The sequence below is a fragment of the Aotus nancymaae genome, unplaced genomic scaffold, assembly GCF_030222135.1.
Source record: "Aotus nancymaae isolate 86718 unplaced genomic scaffold, 86718_ANA_hifiasm-v0.15.2.pri h1tg000018l, whole genome shotgun sequence".
Taxonomy (NCBI): domain Eukaryota; kingdom Metazoa; phylum Chordata; class Mammalia; order Primates; family Aotidae; genus Aotus; species Aotus nancymaae.
Window position 1 is genome coordinate 16806618 of NW_026988430.1, and position 19769 is coordinate 16826386.

At 43.0% G+C, this 19769-nt stretch overlaps 1 protein-coding gene across 2 annotated transcripts in view; it reads left to right on the forward strand.

Moving 5' to 3' along the window:
- STX8 (syntaxin 8) overlaps positions 1-19769 on the forward strand; it is a 308036-nt gene that overhangs the window by 66381 nt on the left and 221886 nt on the right. For both annotated transcript variants that reach the window (XM_064378315.1, XM_012457587.3), the window contains exon 6: positions 4594-4686. In XM_064378315.1, the coding sequence (XP_064234385.1) occupies positions 4594-4686 (93 nt within the window). The remainder of the gene's footprint in view (positions 1-4593; positions 4687-19769) is intronic.

The following is a 19769-nucleotide window of genomic DNA, read 5'->3' on the forward strand; positions in this document are numbered from 1 at the left end:
AATCCAGACTAATCTCCCATCTCCAACTCTTTAACCTTAATCATATCTGCAAAGTCCCTTTTGCCATGTAAGGGAATCATATTCATAGGTTTCTGGGATTAGGATGTAGATATCTTAGACATGGGGGATATTATTCTATCTACAATAATGATCCATCCATTTTTCAAAACTCAAATCATTGTAAAATAGAAGAATGACTAATAGAGTGTGGTATACAATTGCCCTCTTGTGATATCATAATGAAATGACTTGGGTTATGGGAAAGAGTAGGCGAGATTTTAGCAGTTATGACATGATGATAGTTTCCTTGGTAAGAAACTACATGGTGTCTGGGCATGGTGGCTCACATCTGTAATCCAAACACTTTTGGAGGCCCAGGCAGGTGGATCACCTGAGGTCAGGAGTTTGAGACCAGCCTGGCCAACATGGCAAAACCTCGTCTCTACTAAAAATACAAAAATTAGCTGGGCATGGTGGCTCACACCTGTAATCCCAGCACTTTGGGAGGCAGAGGTGGGCAGATCATCAGGTCAAGAAATTGAGACCATCCTGGCCAACATGGTAAAACCTTGTCTCTACTAAAAATACAAAAATTAGCTGGGTGTGGTGGCACGCACCTGTAGTCTCAGCTACTTGGGAGGCTGAGGCAGGAGAATTGCTTGAACCCAGGAGGTGGAGGCTGCAATAAGCTGAGATCGTACCATTACACTCTAGCCTGGGTGACGAGAGTGAAACTGTCTCAAAAAACAAAAATAAATAAATAAATAAAAGAAATGCCTCAGGACTTCAGGACTTGGGGAAGCCCAGATTATATGAATGTGATTATTATTACCTCCACAGCATCTTGATTATCTGAATCTTCCTTGTCTTTGGATTGCGAAATGAAAATTTATTGCAGCACTTAAAGATGTGGAGATAATTGCTAAGATTACAAAAATTATTGAAGTGGAGCAGAACTCTTAGCTCTCTTTCTCTTGTGCATTAGATGATCTTCAGGTTGCTAAATCAAATAATGAGTCAAGTTTGGGAATAAAGAGTGTAATTAGTGTATTTTTCATTCATAATCTCTGTCTCTATTAGATAAAGTAATTTTAAGAGTTTACTGACTCTTTTCCTAATGGAAACTGTGGAGGAATCTCCTTTCCTCTTTTTAAATGGTTTTATCTTTTAATCCACATTGACACTTGCCCCTCAGTCCTATATGTATAGATTATTCATCAGATGCATTTAGAATTTTACTATAACATCAGTCATCCTATAGAAGCACTTGGTTGAGTATGGATTTATCTTGGAGGCCATCCAAGAGGTTGTTATTAAAGACCAAGAGGACCTCATTATAAAGTGATTTTACTATAAAATGGTCCTTTCGAATGATCCCTAAAGACTGCAGGTCATTTTTGTAGTTAAAAAAAACTACAGTGTGTCAAACAATGTCACAAAGGGGTTCTTACCTCACACTGTTAGTTTAAATAAATTCCAGATGAATTAAAGAGCTAAGTTTAATGGTTTAATTCCATTAAAAGACTTGGAAAAAATATAAGTAAATGTTAATGCGACCTCAAGTAAGACCATTTTGATCTCTGCTTTTGTAGATATGCCTTTATGTGAAACAGTCATTTCAAAAACCCTGTAGACAAATGAAGCTTCGAGGGGTATAATGTTACCTTCGTGTGGTATGTCGCGTGGTAAACAAGAGTCATTTCACTCAACTTCACAGTGTTCTCAAGGCATCTAAAAGTAGAGGAAGACGTTTTTACAAACAGATGACTGAGAATGTCTCGTTTAAAAAATATATATTAAATTTTAAAGAAAGGATCTTGAGTAACTTGAGTTTAACTTACTTTTTTCTTTAGATTTCCAAAACTCACTTTGCTCTTGAAATTTGCAAAAGTTTCAAAGTAATACATTTTCATTTTTAAACCAAAAGCTGTTTTACTATACTTTGTTTTGTATCCTGCCTTTTTTTGGAGACAGGATCTCACTCTGTGCTGTTACCCAGGATGGAGTGCAGTGGCGCCATCTTGGCTCACTGTAACCTCTGCCTCCCAGGCTCAAGTGATCCATCCACCTCCGAGTAGCTGGGACTACAGGCGTGCGCCACCACACCAAGATAATTTTTGTTTTTTTAGTAGAGATAGGGTTTCGCCATGTTGCTCAGTCTGGTCTCGAACTCCTGGGCTCAAGTGATCTGCCCGCTTCATTGTCCCGAAGTGCAGGGATTACAGGCGTGAGCCACTGCACCCAGCCTCTGGCTTTTTAACTTAAGAACATATCATGAATTTCTTTCAACATTAAATATACACAAACAATGTGATTGTCAGTGGCTATACAGTGTTTTACTATATGGGTATACTATAAATTTTTAAACAAATCCCTGTATTTGGGCATTTAGGTACTTTCTAATTTTTTACTATTACAAATATATCACTCTGGTTCCGATCAGGAGACAGAAATTTGACAGGGAAAATTGAATATAAATTATTAACTGTAACAGGGATTAGAGTAACGAGGGATTAGCTGACAAGATGTAAAAAGAACTCTCAACAGAAATAAGGCCGAGCGCAGTGGCTCATACCTGTAATTCCAGCACTTTGGGAGGCCAAGGTGGGCGGATCACGAGGTCAGGAGATTGAGACCATCCTTGCCAACTTGGTGAAACCCCATCTCTACAAAAATACAAAACATTTGCCAGGCGTGTTGGCGCATACCTGTAGTCCCAGGTACTCGAGAGGCTGAGGCAGGGGAATCACTTGAACTCGGGAGGCAGAGGTTGCAATGAGCCAAGATCGTGCCACTAAGGTGCAATCTCTAAGTTGCAGGCTGAGATAGAGTGTCTAGGGAGGAGTGCCCTGTCCCCAGGGCTGAGAGAGGGCTCAGCTGAGATTCCCTGAATTTCCGAGAAGCTCCTGTGGTGCCCTGTGGTCAAAACCTCCTGGAGATCTGCCCTCTGGAATGCTGGGGAAACTGTTTATGGGGAAGAACCTCCCGGGAAGCACTCTTGTTATAAACCTGCCCAAGGAGCGGGTGTGTTGGGAGAAGCTGCCGGTTCTGGGTGCTGCTGGCCACTGTGCCCTGAAGGGGCCAGGCGCCGAAGGAACTGCATGTGTTAAAGGATCCTGCCGAGAGAGCAGGCTGGAGCCAGTAAGCAAAAACCCTGGCAAAGGAAAAAATATTCAAGGGGCCTTGGTTCATTTTCTTTCTTTCTTCCTTTTCTTTTTTTTTTTTTTTTGAGATGGAGTCTCGCTCTCTCGCCCAGGCTGGAGTGCAGTGGCACGATCTCAGCTCACTGCAACCTCCACCTCCTGGGTTCATGCGATTCTTCTGCCTCAGCCTCCTGAGTAGCTGGGAATATAGGTACGTGCTGCCATGCCTGGCTCATTTTTTGTATTTTTAGTAAAGATGGGGTTTCACCGTGTTAGCCAGGCTGGTCTCGATCTCTTGACCTCGTAATCTACCTGCCTCAGCCTCCCAAAGTGCTGAGATTACAGGCATGAGCCACTGTACCCAGCTGGTTTATTTTTTTTTTAACAATTTTTAAAAAATTATTTTTATTTTTTATTTAGAGACAGAGTCTCTCTATATCACCCAGGCTGGGGTGCAGTGGCATGATCATGGCTCACTGCAGCCTCGACCTCCTGGATGATCAACTAATCCTCTCACCTCAGCCTCCCAAGTAGCTGGCACTACAGGTGCATTTCATCATGCCTGGCTAATTTTTTTAAGAAAATTTTCTAGAGATAAGGTCTTGCTTTTTTACCCAGGATGGTTTTGAACATCTGGCTTCAAGTGAACCTCCACCTTGCTTCCCAAAGTGGCTGGGATTACAGGCATGAGCCACTATGCCCAGCTGGTTCATTTTCATAGAGCAGCCAAAAAGAGTGAATTTAGAGCTGAGAGGTACTAAATTGATACCTGGCACAAAAAACAAATGTTTCGGGGAATATCCTTATATATCCATCATTGTATGCTGTCTGAGTGTTTTCTTACATACATTCCTAGACTTATGATTGGCAGGTAAAAAGTTGGGCACAGTCTGCATTTGAGAATAAAACTTATTCTCCTATTACATAGTACCTGGGAGCTTCTAGATCTTCACAATTTAACTAACCTTAGATATTGTTATTCTTTTTAATCCTTATAAATCTGATAAGCCAAAAAAAGTAGTTTTTATTTGTATTTTTAAAAAATTAGTAGCAATGTCAAAACTTTTTTCTTTTTTATTGTGACGTTCTTGCCTGTATCCTCTGCTGATTTAAAAAAATGGGATATTCAGTCTTTTTCTTATTGATTTGTACATACTCTTTGTATATTAAGTATCAGAAAGTTTAAATGTTTGTGTTTCCAAACCTTATTTTGTTTTTCATATTTAAAATCTTAATTCTTTTGGAAATCATTTTAGTTTAAGGTGTGAGGTAGGTGTTTCATTTTTAAATTTTGTTCCAATAATGTTAACTATTTTATCTCTTTTTTCCTGGCTGATTTAAAATGTTGCTTTTCTCTTATATTAAGTTGTGTTACATGCCTGGGTATGCTTGTGGACTTTAAGTTGTTTTCTTCCAGTTTCTAGTTAATTGTTTTTCTTTTTTCTTTCAGAACAGGACGCAGGCCTTGATGCCCTTTCCTCTATCATAAGTCGCCAAAAGCAGATGGGGCAGGAAATTGGGAATGAATTGGATGAACAAAATGGTAAGAATAACTCTGGGATTGACTAGATTTGCCATTGTCATAAATACTAAAGGCTTGAGAATTCGTCGAATGAGTTCAATGTTATACAACACGTAAAGTGGTTTAATGTCAGTGATTGTTACAGTTTAACGCATTGGAGGGGGGTTGTGGCAGATTTCGATTGTAGTTATTAAATACTATGCAAAGAAATTTGGTTAAAAATTTTTCAGTTCTCAGTAGCTACTTTGAACAATACTGTGTTGTATGATCCATTAATCCCAAGAGCTCTTCTTCTCTGTGGCAGTGATACGAAATTGCTCAGCACTTTCTACACTGAGGCTGTGTAAGTCTTGTGTCATCTCCACACCCGGTGGAATTTGCTGTTCTTCGATCCTATGTACCAGGCTTCAGGGCAAAAAAGTGTTCGAAGATCTTTGTTCAGGGTTTAATGTGACAAGTCTGGTTGGAAAAGATGAATTTGCCAACTACAAGCAGGATGGATGGGAGAGATTTTAAGATGTGGAGGCATCTGCAAGGTTTTTGTGCTTGACGAGGGCCTGGATGGGTTATAGGAGAGGGAATGGGGAAGAAATATGGATGCACAGGATTGCCAGTGATTTTACTGCTAAGCGCAAAGTCAGGGAAATTGACAGGAGACACTGGTTTGGGAATGAGATGGTAAGTTCAGTTTGCATGTGTCTAGTTAGAGATGCCACTGAGAGATCTGAGTGGAAGTGTCCAGTTGACAGTAGGAGACATGGTACCAGAGCTCAGGGAGAGGGCAGAGCTGAAGAGAAGAGATGGGAGCAGCTGCAGAGTAGAGGTGATGTGTGACAGTGTGGAGTCAGTCATTGGCAGTGAAGCTGGCATTTATGGAAAGCCCCCACTATGTGCCCTTTCATCTGTGTCATTTCATTTAATCTCCACACAACATCACGAAGGTGGCCCCCTCCTCGTATGTGAGAGGCAAAACTCAGAGTGGCTGCGGGATCCCCTGAGGCCACATCATTTATGAGTGACAGAGCTAAATTCCAGCTCAGGTCTTCTGATTCTAATGTGACTGCTTTTGCTGCTAAACCAGCTTCCTCTCTAAAGAAGACAAAGTAGGAAGAGAAAAAGAAAATGTAAAAGATTCTAAGGTTTTAGCTTTTAGTAACAGTACCATGATGGAATGGCTTTCAAGAAAAGTTATTGGCCAGCACTTTGGGAGGCTGAGGCGGGCGGATCACAAGGTCAGGAGTTTGATACTAGCAGCCTGGTCAACATGACGAAACCCCATCTCTACTAAATACAAAAAATTAGCCAGGCGTGGTGGTGCGTGCCTGTAATCCCAGCTACTTGAGAGGCTGAGGCAGGAGAATTGCTAGAACCCAGGTGGTGGATGTTGCGGGGAGCAGAAATGGCACTGTTGCACTCCAGCCTGGGTGACAGAGCAAGACTCCGTCTCAAAAGAAAGAAAAGTAATCATCATGTACGAGCAAGCATCAAAGCCCTGGGGATGGATGAACACCCGCTCTGAAGAGAGGGCTGCACTTGTCAGAATCCTGCAGCTGGCACTTCTGTTCTCCATCTCTGGGAAGAATGAGTTAATTTATTCCCATAATGCTGTTCCATTTATCTGTCATAGATCAATTCCATCTGTTTATCATCTATCATAAATAAATAGATTACTAACCCAAGGGAGAGGCCTTCTCTCTTTATAATTCAAATAGTTTCAGCCCAGAGAGGACAAGTTAGTTCTTTTCCTGATGGTACCAACATGCACAGGCCAATTTATGTATTTGCATATGATTCAGTTATTGGTCAGTTCCTTCCTTAAGCGATAGTATTGGTAAGAAAGTAAGCTTTATAGAAAATCTGCCTGTCTGGTATATAATTGTTCTTCATCCAGGGAAATTTACCGTATTCAATGGGTCAGACTAGAAAGGACTCTAGCCACAAAACTCATTATCATGTACTGTGATATATGTGGAGGTAAGCTGCAGTGTCTGTGGGTGGATGGCTAAGAAGTGATGGTACAGGCTGGGCACAGTGGATCACACCTGTAATCCCAGCACTTTGGGAGGCCAAGGCAGGGGGATCACGAGGTCAGGAGATCAAGACCAGCCTGGCCAGCACAGTGAAACCTCATCTCTACTAAAAAAATACAAAAACTTAGCTGGGCTTGGTGGCACGTGCCTGTAATGTCAGCTACTTGGGAGGCTGAGGCAGGAGAATTGCTTGAACCCAGGAAGCAGAGGTTGCAGTGAGCCGAGATTGCACCACTGCACTCCAGCCTGGGCAACAGATTGAGACTCCATTGCAAATAAATAAATAAATAAATAAATAAATAAAAAGAATAAGTGATGGTGCATAATTTGGTGGGATGACTTACTGACTTCCCAGATGAAATCACCATTTCTGAAATCACCGTTTCTTTGTTCAGCATAAGGCAATCACACCTGCATGTCTTTATCTTGTCTTTCCTCTGGTTTAGTGCTTATCATACTTTGCTGCATATTAGAATCACATGGTGCTTTTGAAACTCCCAGAGCCCAGGCCATACCTGTGTTAGTTTTCTTTTTTGTTGTTGTTTTCATTTTTTTAATTTGATTTTTAAAATTCGCTTCCTCAGGTTGAAGTGTGTTCGTTTTCTATTGCTGTTGTAACAAATTGCCACCAACTTAGTGGCTTAAAACAACACAAGTCCGGGTGCAGTGGCTCACACCTGTAATCCCAGCACTTTGGGAGGCCTAGGTGGGTGGATCATTTGAGGTCAGGGGTTTGAGACCAGCCTGGCCAACATGGTGAAACCCCAGGTGCCTGTAGTTCCAACTACTCGGGAGGCTGAGGCAGAAGAATCACTTGAACCCGGGAGGTGGAGGTTGCAGTGAGCTAAGATTGTGCCACTGTACTCCAGCCTGAGTGACGGAGCTAGACTCTGTCTCAGAATACACAAAACACACACACACACACACACACACACACACACTCTCTCTCTCTCTCTCTCTCTCTCTCTCTCTCTCTCTCTCTGTCTCTCAATGTCTTACAGTTCTGTGGGCCAGAAGTTTGATGTGAGTCACACTGGGCTAAGACTAAGGCATGGGCAGGGTAGGAGGGTGGGTGGTCCTTCTGGAAGCTTTAGAGGAGAATTCATATCTTTAGTTTTCCTGCTTGAGAGGCCCAGCCACATTCTTTGGCCCATGACCCCTTCCTCCGTCTTCAAAGACAGCAGCAGTAGGTTGAGTCCTTCTCATATGGCATCACTTCTACCTCTTATGGCTCTCCCTCTTCTACTTTGAGGGACCCTTGTGATGACATTGGGTCTACCCAGATAATCCAGAATCACGTTCCCATTTTAAGGTCAGCTGATAAGCAACCCGAATTCCACCTACAAGCTTAATGGCTCCTTTGCCATTTAACCTAACATATTCACAGACTCCAGGGACTGCAATCTGGTCATTGTTTTGTCTACCACAGTAATTTTTTTTTTCGGAGTTTTGCTCTTGTTGCCCAGGCTGGAGTGCAGTGGCGCCATCTTGGCTCACTACAACCTCCGCCTCCGAAGTTGAAGCAGTTCTGCCTCAGCCTCCCGAATAGCTGGGAATACAGGTGTCTGCCACCACGCCTGGCTAATTTTGTATTTTTAGTAGAGATGGGGTTTCACCCTGTAGGCCAGACTGGTTTCAAACTCCTGACCTCAGGTGATCCACCTGCCTCCGCATCTCAAAGTGCTGGGATTATAGGCATGAGCCACTGCACCTGGCCTACTGCAGTAATTTATACCAAGTAAATCACAAGCTCCAGGGGTGGGGTCCAAGCATCAGTAGTGTTTGAAGCTCCCCAGATGATTTCAGGGTGCTGCCAAATTTGAGAAGCAGTGCCCTTGCTGACTATGCAGAGAACATGTTTAGTGTTGTGCTTTGTACTTTGTATTGGTTCTCCTATACTCTCATTACAGATCTTAACAGTGTGTGCACAGAAGCACATCCACATGGTGACATGTATATACACAGCATCAGTCACAGACAGAGATCCTTCTTCTCACACATTTTGCCCCCATCCCTTTTGCTGCTTCCTCCATGCCTCCCCTGTCCTCATCTCCATTTCATACCCGGATGTCTACATGTGTACATCCACAAATAGGAGGTATTTTTCCATTCGTTGCCAATCCAAACTTGGTTTTCTCTGTGGTGGCCTCCCGGAGAGAAGGCAGCTATGCTGGTGGTTTTCTAATGTGCACATTTGCTCCTCAGAGATAGGGCAGAGTCAGCCATTTTCTATCACAGGAACAGAGACTCTCTGAGGATAAAAAATTATATCCCTGCCAGGACCATGATCAGCTTTTATTCCTTTTGTTAAAGTGAAATAAGGCCGTTATAGCTGTAGATATTAAGGATGGGGTTGCAGCCCCATCTGGATTTTTACTGTGGTCTGAGTGATAGAGAGTCAGGGGCGCTGGAAAAGGGTAGCACATTTGCTGCAAATGCCTGGGGAATTATTCTTTTGGTTTTCATTAAATGAGGAAAACAATAGGCTAGGTTGTTTTGGAATCAAGTATCAAAATCTTACTAACAAAATACATTGTACTTAGAACATAACCACAAAGCTGAAAGGTTGAATTATCTTCAGTTTGGGAATTCAGTTTCTAATCTTCTGGTAGATAATTAAAAAGGGCCTGACCCACCCCAGTAATTACCCTGTTTCTATGCCAGTGACCAAGCCAGGCGAGGAAAGGGATCAGCAGTTAAGTGAAAATCCCAGTGATGACAGACCTAAATGTCCACTGACTGGGGGGTGGGCAGCGAGTGGAGCACTGAGTGGGTGATGTCCCCTCATGCAGCCACAAATTTTAGTGCCCTTCAGTTCCAGGTGGCCTCTATGGGTGGGTGGGCGGGCATAAAGGGCTCATAACAGACCACCCAGCACTGCTTGAGAACCCAGAGTTGTGGTTCTGATCTCACTCTGTTGCCCAGGCTGGAGTGCAGTGGCACAGTCACAGCTCACTGCATCCTTCATCTCCCAGGCTTAAGTTATCCTCACCCCTCAGCTTCCTGAGTTTCTAGGACTACAGGCCTGCACCACAGCACCTGGCTAATTTTAATTTATTTTTTTGTAGAGATGGGGGTCCCCCTGTGTTGCCCAAGGTGCTCTTGAACTCCTGAGCTCAAGCAATCCTCCCACCTCAGCCTCCCACATTCCGCCTCAAAAAAAAAAAAAAAGAAATCTCTTCAAGAGTTCAGAGGAGGTGTAGACATACAAATGACTTATAAACATTTCTTAGCAACAGGCTGGTTAACCTGAATTCAGTAACAATTCACAAAAAGACACAGTGATTACTTCTATTAGCTTCCTGTTACTACTCTAACAAGTTATCACACACTGAGTAGATCAGAACAATAGGCATTTACGCCCTTCATTTCTAGAGATCAGAAGTCTGAAATCAGTTTCACTGGAATGAAACTGATTTTTTTTTGAAACAAAGTCTTGTACTTGAGGTGGCCCCCCAGAAGCTCTCAGGAAGAATCAATTTCCTGGCTTTTTTCCAGCTTCTAGAGCGTCATTCCTTGTACCCTTGGCTCATGGCTCTGTACTCCATGTTGAGAGTCAGCAATGCGGCATCTTGCTTCAGTCACTGCACTGCCTGATTCTTCCTTGTCAAATATCCCCCTGCCTCCTCTTTATAAGGACACTTGGGATTGGACTTATGGTTCACTAGGATACTCCGGGATAATCTACCCATTGCGGCAACCTGAACTTTGCACATCTGCAAAGTCCCTTTTGCCATATTAAGGTAACATTCACAGATTCCAGGGATCGGGACTAGAATATCTTTGGGGGTCATTATTCAGCCTATCACACTGTTTTTCTAAACTTTTAACATGAAAATTCATCTGAGCAGTTCTAACAGCCCCTTACCATGGTAGTTCACTGATGCGTATGTGAAATCTTGATCTGATTCTTTTTTGGAGGAGTACATTCATATTTTCTAGCACGTTCAAAGGACACACTGGTCTCCTCAATTCCAGGACTGATGCTGTTGAGACAGGTGGTTTTCCTGTCACTCTGGTTCCCAGTGTGGCGCACGAAGCAGAGAGGAGATGCCTGCCTGGCCTGGCCTGTTGTGCCCACACTGTAAGATTTCAATAATTCAGCATCTTGGGCACAAGCAGAGTGGGAATGGCAAGTACTTTTAGGCAAAAGAGACTGGCCCCCTTTGGTGAGATGTCTCCATGTATCTGCCAGCTTTTACAGTGGGGCTGAATTGCTATTTCATGAACAATAGTCTTATCTTCGTAAATGCCAAACAAACAAAATGTTCTCATTCAATTTAGCAACCACGTAGTAAACACTTTCTACATGTTCACTTCAGGTAGCTATAGTGATCCTGATGTCTGGAAAAAACATGTAAAACAACAGTTTCTGAAGTTCTTATTCATATTCATGGATATAACAAATATCATCAATCACTCTTTGCCATGTGAGTTAGCATTAGTGATATAAGGAATAGAATAGAGTACCTCCCTTCAAGGGGCTTCCAGCAAAGTGGAGAATACAGACAGGTAAGTGTTAGTCTGTCAGCGAGGAATGCTATGCCCAGGGAAATACAGGGTTCTAAGGGAACACGTAATAAGGGAAGACTTTTTTTTTTTTTTGAAACAAAGTCTTATACTGTTGCCCAGGCTGGAGTGCAATGACGCCATCTCAGCTCACTGCAACCTCTGCCTCCCGGGTTCAAGCGATTCTCCTGCCTCAGCCTCCCAAGTAGCTAGGATTACAGGCGCCTACCACCACACCCAGCTAATTTTTTGAATTTTTAGTACAAACAGGATTTCACTATGTTGGCCAGGCTGGTCTCAAACTCCTGACCTTGTGATCCACCCTCCTCTGCCTCCCAAAGTGCTGGGATTACAGGTGTGAGCCACCGCGTGCAGCTGAGAAGGGAAGACTTTTTAGAGAAAATGATGCCCAACCTAAGCTAAAAAAAGAAAAAAAATGAGTCAGCAGTGGCTAAAGCAAGATGTATGCTGGGGTGGGGGTTGAAGGAGGGGGCGGAGAGGGAGGAATAGTAATTGGCAGGAGGGGGAAGGTGTTCCAGGCAATGGAAAAAGCTTAATGAAAGTATCAGAGGCCAGGCCCAGCATTTTGATGCAACTGATGAACTTGAAGGGGGTCAGTATGGTCAGGGTGTATAATTCCAGTGACAGGGAATGCAATGACTAGATCATTGAGAACCAGTCTGGACTTTATCAGGCATTGGGAGAGCCACTTCCCCAATAATGAATAATGTAGCCCGGCCGAAGAGATTTCTTTAAAGCAGACTTTACAGAAAGACGTTTTTGTTGCTGGTGCACAAGTCACTCTCTGGAGCCTCTCAAACTGTTTAGCACTTTGGTAATGGGGTTAATCATGTACTGGTGAAATGTGAGGAAAGTTTGGTGAAGGAATTTCTTCATGTATTATCTGATATCAGAATTTCCCAGAGTATGCTAGGCAAATTTATTTTAGGTAACATACAGAGAAACATCTTGTAATTTAATGGTTATTTCATTATGTGATGAAAATAAAAATGGCTAGCATCTGAAAATGGATTTCTCAGCAATATAAAATTTCTTTGTTCATTTAACTTGTTTAAGCCAGAAAAATAATAGTACAGGTGAAATATGAACAAGGCAAAAAAATTCTGAAGGTGGTATTTGAAATGCTGAAGTTTGAGAAACATTGCTGTAAGAAGATTAAAAAAAAAAAAAAGGAGGTCAGACACAGTCGCTCACGCCTGTAATCCCAGCACTTTGGGAGGCTGAGGCGGGCGGATCTCCTGAGGTCAGGAGTTTGACACCAGCCTGACCAACATGGAGAAACCCTGTCTCTACTAAAAATACAAAATTAGCCAAGTGTGGTGGCGCATACCCGTAATCCCAGCTACTGGGGAGACTGAGGCAGAAGAATCGCTTGAACTCAGGAGGCAGAGGTTGTGGTGAGCCAAGATGGTACCATTGCACTCTGGCCTGGGCAACAAGAGTGAAACTCTGTCTCAAAAAAAAAAAAAATTAGGGACAGGGACTTGCTATGTTGCTCAGGCTAGAGTGCCATGTCTATTCATGGGCACAATCATGGTACACTGTGGCCTGGAGCTCCTGGGATGAAGCAATCCTCCTGCCTGAGCCTCCCAAGTAGCTGGGACTACAGACATGCACCACCATGTCTGGGTTAGAACATTCTTTTTGTTAAAGTCTAGATTGCTGTAGAACAGTGGTCCACAACCTTTTTGGCACCAGAGACCAGTTTCATGGAAGACAATTTTTCCATGGACCAGGGTGGGGGTGGTTTCAGGGTGAAATTGTCCCACCTCAGATCACCAGGCATTAGATTGTCGTAAGGAGTGTGCAGATCCCTCGCATGCACAGTTCACGATAGGGTTCACGCTCCTATGAGATTCTAATGCTGCTGCTTATCCGACAGGAGGTGGAGCTCAGGCAGTAATGCTCTGGTGCCTGCTGCTCACCTGCAGTGTGGCCCCGTTCCTAATGGGCGGACTAGTACTGGTCTGTGGCTTGGGGTTGGGGACCCCTGCTCTAGCATACTTCATTTTTGGTTCCTTCCTAGTGTGATGCCATGTGGTTTAATATGTGACCCATTCCCATTTGACCCTCCTGGTGGTAGTGAGAGCACATATTAGGCCAGGGGAGGGGTTGGAAGATCTACTGAAACAATGCCGTCCAGCCTGTGAGCTCCTAACTGTGTAAGGTAGTGGCTGTGGCAGGAGTGATGTCGTCTAATGCTGTACCCCTGGAACTTAAGTATGCTTGCCTTTTGAAGGAAGCAAGACAGTTAGAAACTGCTGTCCTTTAAAGGAAATATGGAATGATTTGAAGTAGAGGGAGTTCCTATTACTGCTTGGCAGGTGGAACGTGAGCAGGGAAACACCCTCGTCCACAGCCCAGAGCTCGGAAGAGCTATACTGAGGACTTTGAGTGTATTTCATGGTAGCATGAAGCACTTTATGGGTCAAGCAGACTTTTAGAAATTGACATAGCCACCTAACACCTGCCCCTCCAAATGTGGATTATAGACAGACATTGATGTCAGGTGAGGTAATGGTTTTCTCTACGTGGCTGTATTGGTCTGAATTCAGGTTTTCTTTTTTTTTTTTTGAGACAGAGTTTTGCTCTGTCGCCAGGCTGGAAGTGCAGTGGCGTGATCTCGGCTCACTGCAACCTCCATCCACATCCTGGTTTCAAGCAATTTCCCTACCTCAGCCTCCTGAGTAGGTGGGACTACAGGCTCGGGTCACCGGCTAATTTTTTGTATTTTAATAGAGATGGCATTTCACCGTGTTGGTCAGGATGGTCTCAAACTCCTGACCTCATGATCCACCCGCCTCAGCCTCCCAAAGTGCTGGGATTAGAGGCGTGAGCCACCGCGCCCAGCCTGAATTCAGGTTTTCTTTATTGAGATTTCATTCAGTGGGCTTTGGACGGCTGCTAGGATTCACAGAGTGGCTTCTTTAATATGCATTTCATTCATAAGTAAACTTTCAAGTTGCTTCATCTCAGAGAATTTCGGACTGGAATGAGTTTATGAGGTCATCCTTCTCCCCTACCCCATGCCATCTTTCCATGTTTTGGAAAAACTTCCATTTAATGATCTTGGACCTGGAATCACCTGCGCTTTCTTCTAAGGTATTCCCGGAAGTTGATGTGCAAAATCAGCAGCAGTGGCAGCAACTCCCCTTTCTCCTGTCCACATTTATACACAAATGTTTGAACATTTCACTGAGTAGCTCCATAACTATCCGTCATCTAGATTAAATAATCTTTTCTTTCCCTGATAAGAAGAAGCTTTATTAAACACAGTAAGGTATTTTTCCTAAATCTAAAATAATATGTTTCCTTCCTTAGCACATTCTCCAAATTGTTTAGTCATTAAACAAATATTGAATGCCTACTGCGTACTAAGCACTGTGCCGGAATCCATGTATACAGCCGAGACAACAGATATGGCTACTTCCGCTCCTGGAGTTTTTTTGTTTGTTTGTTTGTTTTGTTTTGTTTTTTGAGACAGTCTTGTTCTGTCACCCAGCTTGGAGTGTGGTGGTGTGATGATCTCAGCTCACTGTAACCTCTGCCTCCCGGGTTCAAGCAATTCTCCTGCCTCAGCCTCCTCAGTAACTGGGACTACAGGCACCTGCCACCATGCCTGGCTAATTTTTGTATTTTTTTAGTAGAGATGGGGTTTCACCATATTGGCCAGGCTGGTCTTGAACTCCTGACCTTGTAATCCTCCCACCTCTGTCTCCCAAAGTGCTGGAATTACAGGCGTGAGCCACCGGGCCTGGTCCTCCTGGAATTTTCGTTCTCATCAAGGAGGCAGCTGCTAGACAGGTATCACACAGATCCACAGAGACGGTGGTAACACAGGGGCCTATCTGAATGTGAAACAGAAGAACTGGCATGGTTTGAGAGTTAGGAAAGCCTTTCTTGGGAAAATGATATTTGAACAGATTGAAAAGGATAGACAGGAGTTACCTGTATGAATAGCAAAGGGAAAGTTGTGTTCCATGAAACTGGTCCCTGGTGCCAAAATTGGGGACCACTATTCTATGGCAACCTAGACTTTAACAAAATGAATCTTCTAAGCCAGGCATGGTGGTGCATGCCTGTAGTCTCAGCTACTTGAGAGGCTCAGGCAGGAGGATCCCTTCTTCCCAGGAGCTCCATGCCACAGTGCACCATGATCGTTCCTGAGAATAGTCACTGTACTCCAGCCTGGGCAACACAGCAAGACCCTGTCCCTATTTTTTTAAATCTTCTTAAAGCAATGTTTCTCAAACCAGCATTTCAAACAGAGGGAGGGGCATATGCGGAGGCCCTTTATGCAGAGGAGCATAACATTGTTGAGAAACTTGAGAGAAGGCCAGTCTGCCAGTGTACCCAGAGTCCAGAGGGCACGGGCAGGAGAGGGGCCAGGAGAGCTGGCAGGAAGTGGGGGTTAGGGCTTGTGGTCCGCGTGACCCTCATCCTGTGCTATAAAGTAGAGTCAGTGGTTTCAACGTAAAATTACTTAATTTGCTACTTATGGATTCTGTAATTTTGTCTATATAATTTACTTAAAATCAGGGAGACATAAAATTCACCCATGCATATAATTTATATATGTTATATATAATTTATAAAATATATCTATACATAAATTTAAAATATGACTATAAACTTAATATATGTTTATATATATAAAATACATGTGTATTATATAGACTTTATCTATAACATATATTCCCAGGCTGGAGTGCAGTAGCGCGATCTCGGCTCACTGCAACCTCTGCCTCCTGGGTTCAAGTGATTCTCCTGCCTCAGCCTCCCAAGTAGCTGGAATCACAGATGTGTGCCACCGCACCCAACTACTTTTTTTATTTTTGGTAGAGACGAGGTTTTACCATGTTGGCCAGGCTGGTGTTGAACTCCTGACCTCAGGTGATCCACCCACCTCGGTCTCCCAAAGCACTGGGATTACAGGTGTGAGCCACCGTGCCTGGCCTATATATAGTATATTATATATTAAGAATATATATTTTTTATTGTCCCATAGCAGTTAGCATATCTAAACTTGAGAGGGTTTAGCCACTTTTGGGGAGAAGAAATAGCCACATTGGCAAGGGGGCATTTATCCATTCAACAGGTGTTTACCAAGTACCAGCTGCATGTGGGGCTGGCCCTCTATATGGTGAAAAACAGCAATAATAGCTGAAAGTCCCTTCCTTTATCGTCCCTACACTCTAGTGTGGGGAGAGAGACGTTGAACACAGACATCTCAAAATAAGGCATTTTATCAGATTTTGATAAGTACCGTCAAGGAAAAGGACAGGAGGCCATGGAAGGGATGGTGAGGAGGAAACGGCTGCAGCTTCAGGAATGGGCCGAAGGGAGCTGATGAACAAGGGGCCAGTGAAGTGTCGCAGGGAGCAAGGGATATCTTCAGTGAGATCTCAGAGGCAACAGAGAACTGTGCAAGCTGGAGAAATTAAAAGGCTTTATCTGTCTATGCATAGATTTGTAATGTGACTGGAAAACAGCAAGTGGTAAGGATCATGTACCCAGATGAAGCTGTAGATGGGTCATGAGCCAGGGTGGAGGGCTTCACAGTGTGAAAACCTTACAGGCTCTGAAAACTATCAGGGATTTATATTTTCCTAAGAAGGACTCTGTGTTTTTAGTCACAATCAATAGTCTCAGTCAGGAAACATTTATGCTAATATTAATTTAGCACAGGACTAGGGCTCCATGCTAATTTATATGGTTTCTCATTTGAATGTATACAAAAGACTGTAAGTCAGCCTTCAATTAGCACATCTGGGCCAGGCACAGTGGCCTGAGCCTGTAATCCCAGGGCTTTGGGAGGCGGAGGAGGGCGGATCACCTGAGGTCAGGAGTTTGAGACCAGCCTGGCTAGCATGGCGAAACCCCATCTCTACTAAAAATACAAAAATTAGCTGGGTGTGATGGTGTGCACCTGTAATCCCAGCTACTCGGGAGGCTGAGGTAGGAGAACTGCTTGAACCTGGGAGGCAGAGGTTGCAGTGAGCCGAGATCACCCCACTGCACTCCAGCCTGGGAGACAGAGTGAGACTCCATCTCAAAAAAAAAAAAAACCACTTCTACATTCCACAAATATCGATATTTGGTACTTTTATTATCATTCACTTCCTTGTATTTTGTAATTGCATTGATTTTTCTTTTTAATTCATTCTTTCTAAATTTCCACATATATGCATTTTAAACCATCTTCTTGTTGATTTTTCTCATTCAGTTGTATGGGGATGAGAATTATGTTCTGCGTGATACCAGTTCTTTTGAACTTGTTAAGGTCTTCTCTGAGGCTGAGAAACAGCTCCAAGTTTGTAGCTACTCACCGTAGGCTGAAGAGAATGTGTGTCTCTAGTCTGGAGGAGACAGGGTTTTATATACATTTATTAGAGCAGGTTTGTTATGTTGTTTACATCTTGCATATCTTTTTTTTGTGAGATGGAGTCTCACTCTGTTGCCCAGGCTGGAGTGCAGTGGTGTGATCTCGACTCACTGCAACCTCCGCCTCCTGGGTTCAAGCGATTCTCCTGCCTCAGCCTCCTAAGAAGCTGGGATTATGGGTGTGTGCCACCACACCCAGCTAATTTTTGTATTTTTAGTAGAGACGAGGTTTCACCAGGTTGGTCAGGCTGGTCTCAAACTCCTGACCTTGTGATCCGCCTGCCTCAGCCTCCCAAAGGGCTGGGATTACAGGTGTGAGCCATCGTACCCAGCCCTTACATCTTGCATATCTTTACTACCTCTGTGCTTTCTCTATCAGTTTCTAAAAGAGATCTGATAAAATCTCCTTCAAAGTTTGTGAATTTAGCAATTTTTCCATGTAATTGGGTCAATTTACTTTGTATAACATACAAGGAAAAGTTATTAGGTACATATATGTCCACAATTATTTTATTTTTGGTGGTTATATATATTTTTAACATCCTGGAAATATCTGTCTCTGATGCATCTCACCTTTAGGCCTATTGATCTGATATTAATTTTACAACATAAGCTTTCATTTGGTTATTCTTTTTTTTTTGAGACGGAGTCTTGCCCTGTCACCCAGGCTGGAGTGCAGTGGTGCAGTGGTGTGATCTCGGCTCACTGCAACCTCCGCCTCCTGAGTTCAAGCAATTTTCCTGCCTCAGCCTCCTGAGTAGCTAGAATTACAGGGGCATGCCATCATGCCCGGCTAATTTTTTGTATCTTTAGTAGATAGAGATGGGGTTTTACCATGTTAGCCAGGCTGGTCTCAAACTCCCGACCTCGTGATCCATCCACCTTGGCCTCTCAAAGTGCTGGGATTACAGGTGTGAGCTACCACACCCAGCCTCATTTGGTTACTCTTAACCTAACAATTCTCAAACTTTGTGGTCTAGGCCCTTTATATTCTTTTTTTTTCTTTTTAATTTTGAGATAGAGTCTCACTCTGTCACCCAAGAGTGCAGTGGCACAATCTCAGCTCATTGCAAACTCCACCTCCTGGGTTCAAGCAATTCTCATGCCTCGGCCTCCCAAGTAGCTGGTATTACAGGTGTGCACCTCCATGTCTGGCTAATTTTTGTATTTTTAGCGGAGATGGGGTTTGGCCATGTTGGCCGGGCTGGTCTTGAACTCCTGGCCTCAAGTGGTCTGCCCACCTTGGCCTCCCAAAGTGCTGGGATTGTAAGCATGAGCCACTGTGTCTGGCAGGCCCTTTATATTCTTAAAAATTGTTGAATTCCTAAGAGCTTTTGTTTATGTGGGTTATATCTATTGATATAATGGCACTAGAAATTAAAAGAGACATTCAAAAGTATTTACTGTCAAATAACAGTAAATAATCCATTACCATGCTAACCTAATTTTTATGAAAAATAGCAATATTTTCCAAAATAAAAAAATCAAAAGTCATATCACATTATATTTTTATAAACATCTTTAATGTCTAGTTTTATGAAATAACTAGATTCTCGTATCTGCCTCTGTATTCTGTTACAGTATTGTTGTTTTGGTTGATGTATAAGAAATACATATTACCACAAATGTAGTTGAAAATAGCAGGAGTATTTTAATAACCTTTCTGGATTTGTAGATATTCTTCTTTGATACTACACCAGAACTTGACAAGTAGAAATTTCTTAAAGGTTAGTCGCAATGTGGAATCTGAAACCACACCGGTTCTTGTTTCGTGCTCTTCAATTACAGGCTATTGGTCTGTGTTGCACTTCAAATGAATCTTTTACCCATGTGTGATTTTGTAACATCATGCATTGATCATTTGGAAAATATTGGTTTACTGAGTTAAGTAGATCTTCCAAATGTCGACACATTTCATTACATGATAATAGAAAAAAATTACACTAATCTCATCAGGAAAGTCTTTCAGTATTAAGGAGTTTCCAGCTTTTGGTGGCAGATACAAAGTTCTCGTGATTCTAATTTCCACTTGAAAACTCAAATTTTATTAGCAGCAACTGACACTGTTGATTGTTTTCTTCAAAGGGACAGTCTGTCTTCATTCATTTACAGGAAAATGTCAGCCAAATATCTAAGCTTTTTAGCTTCCAATTTTATTAC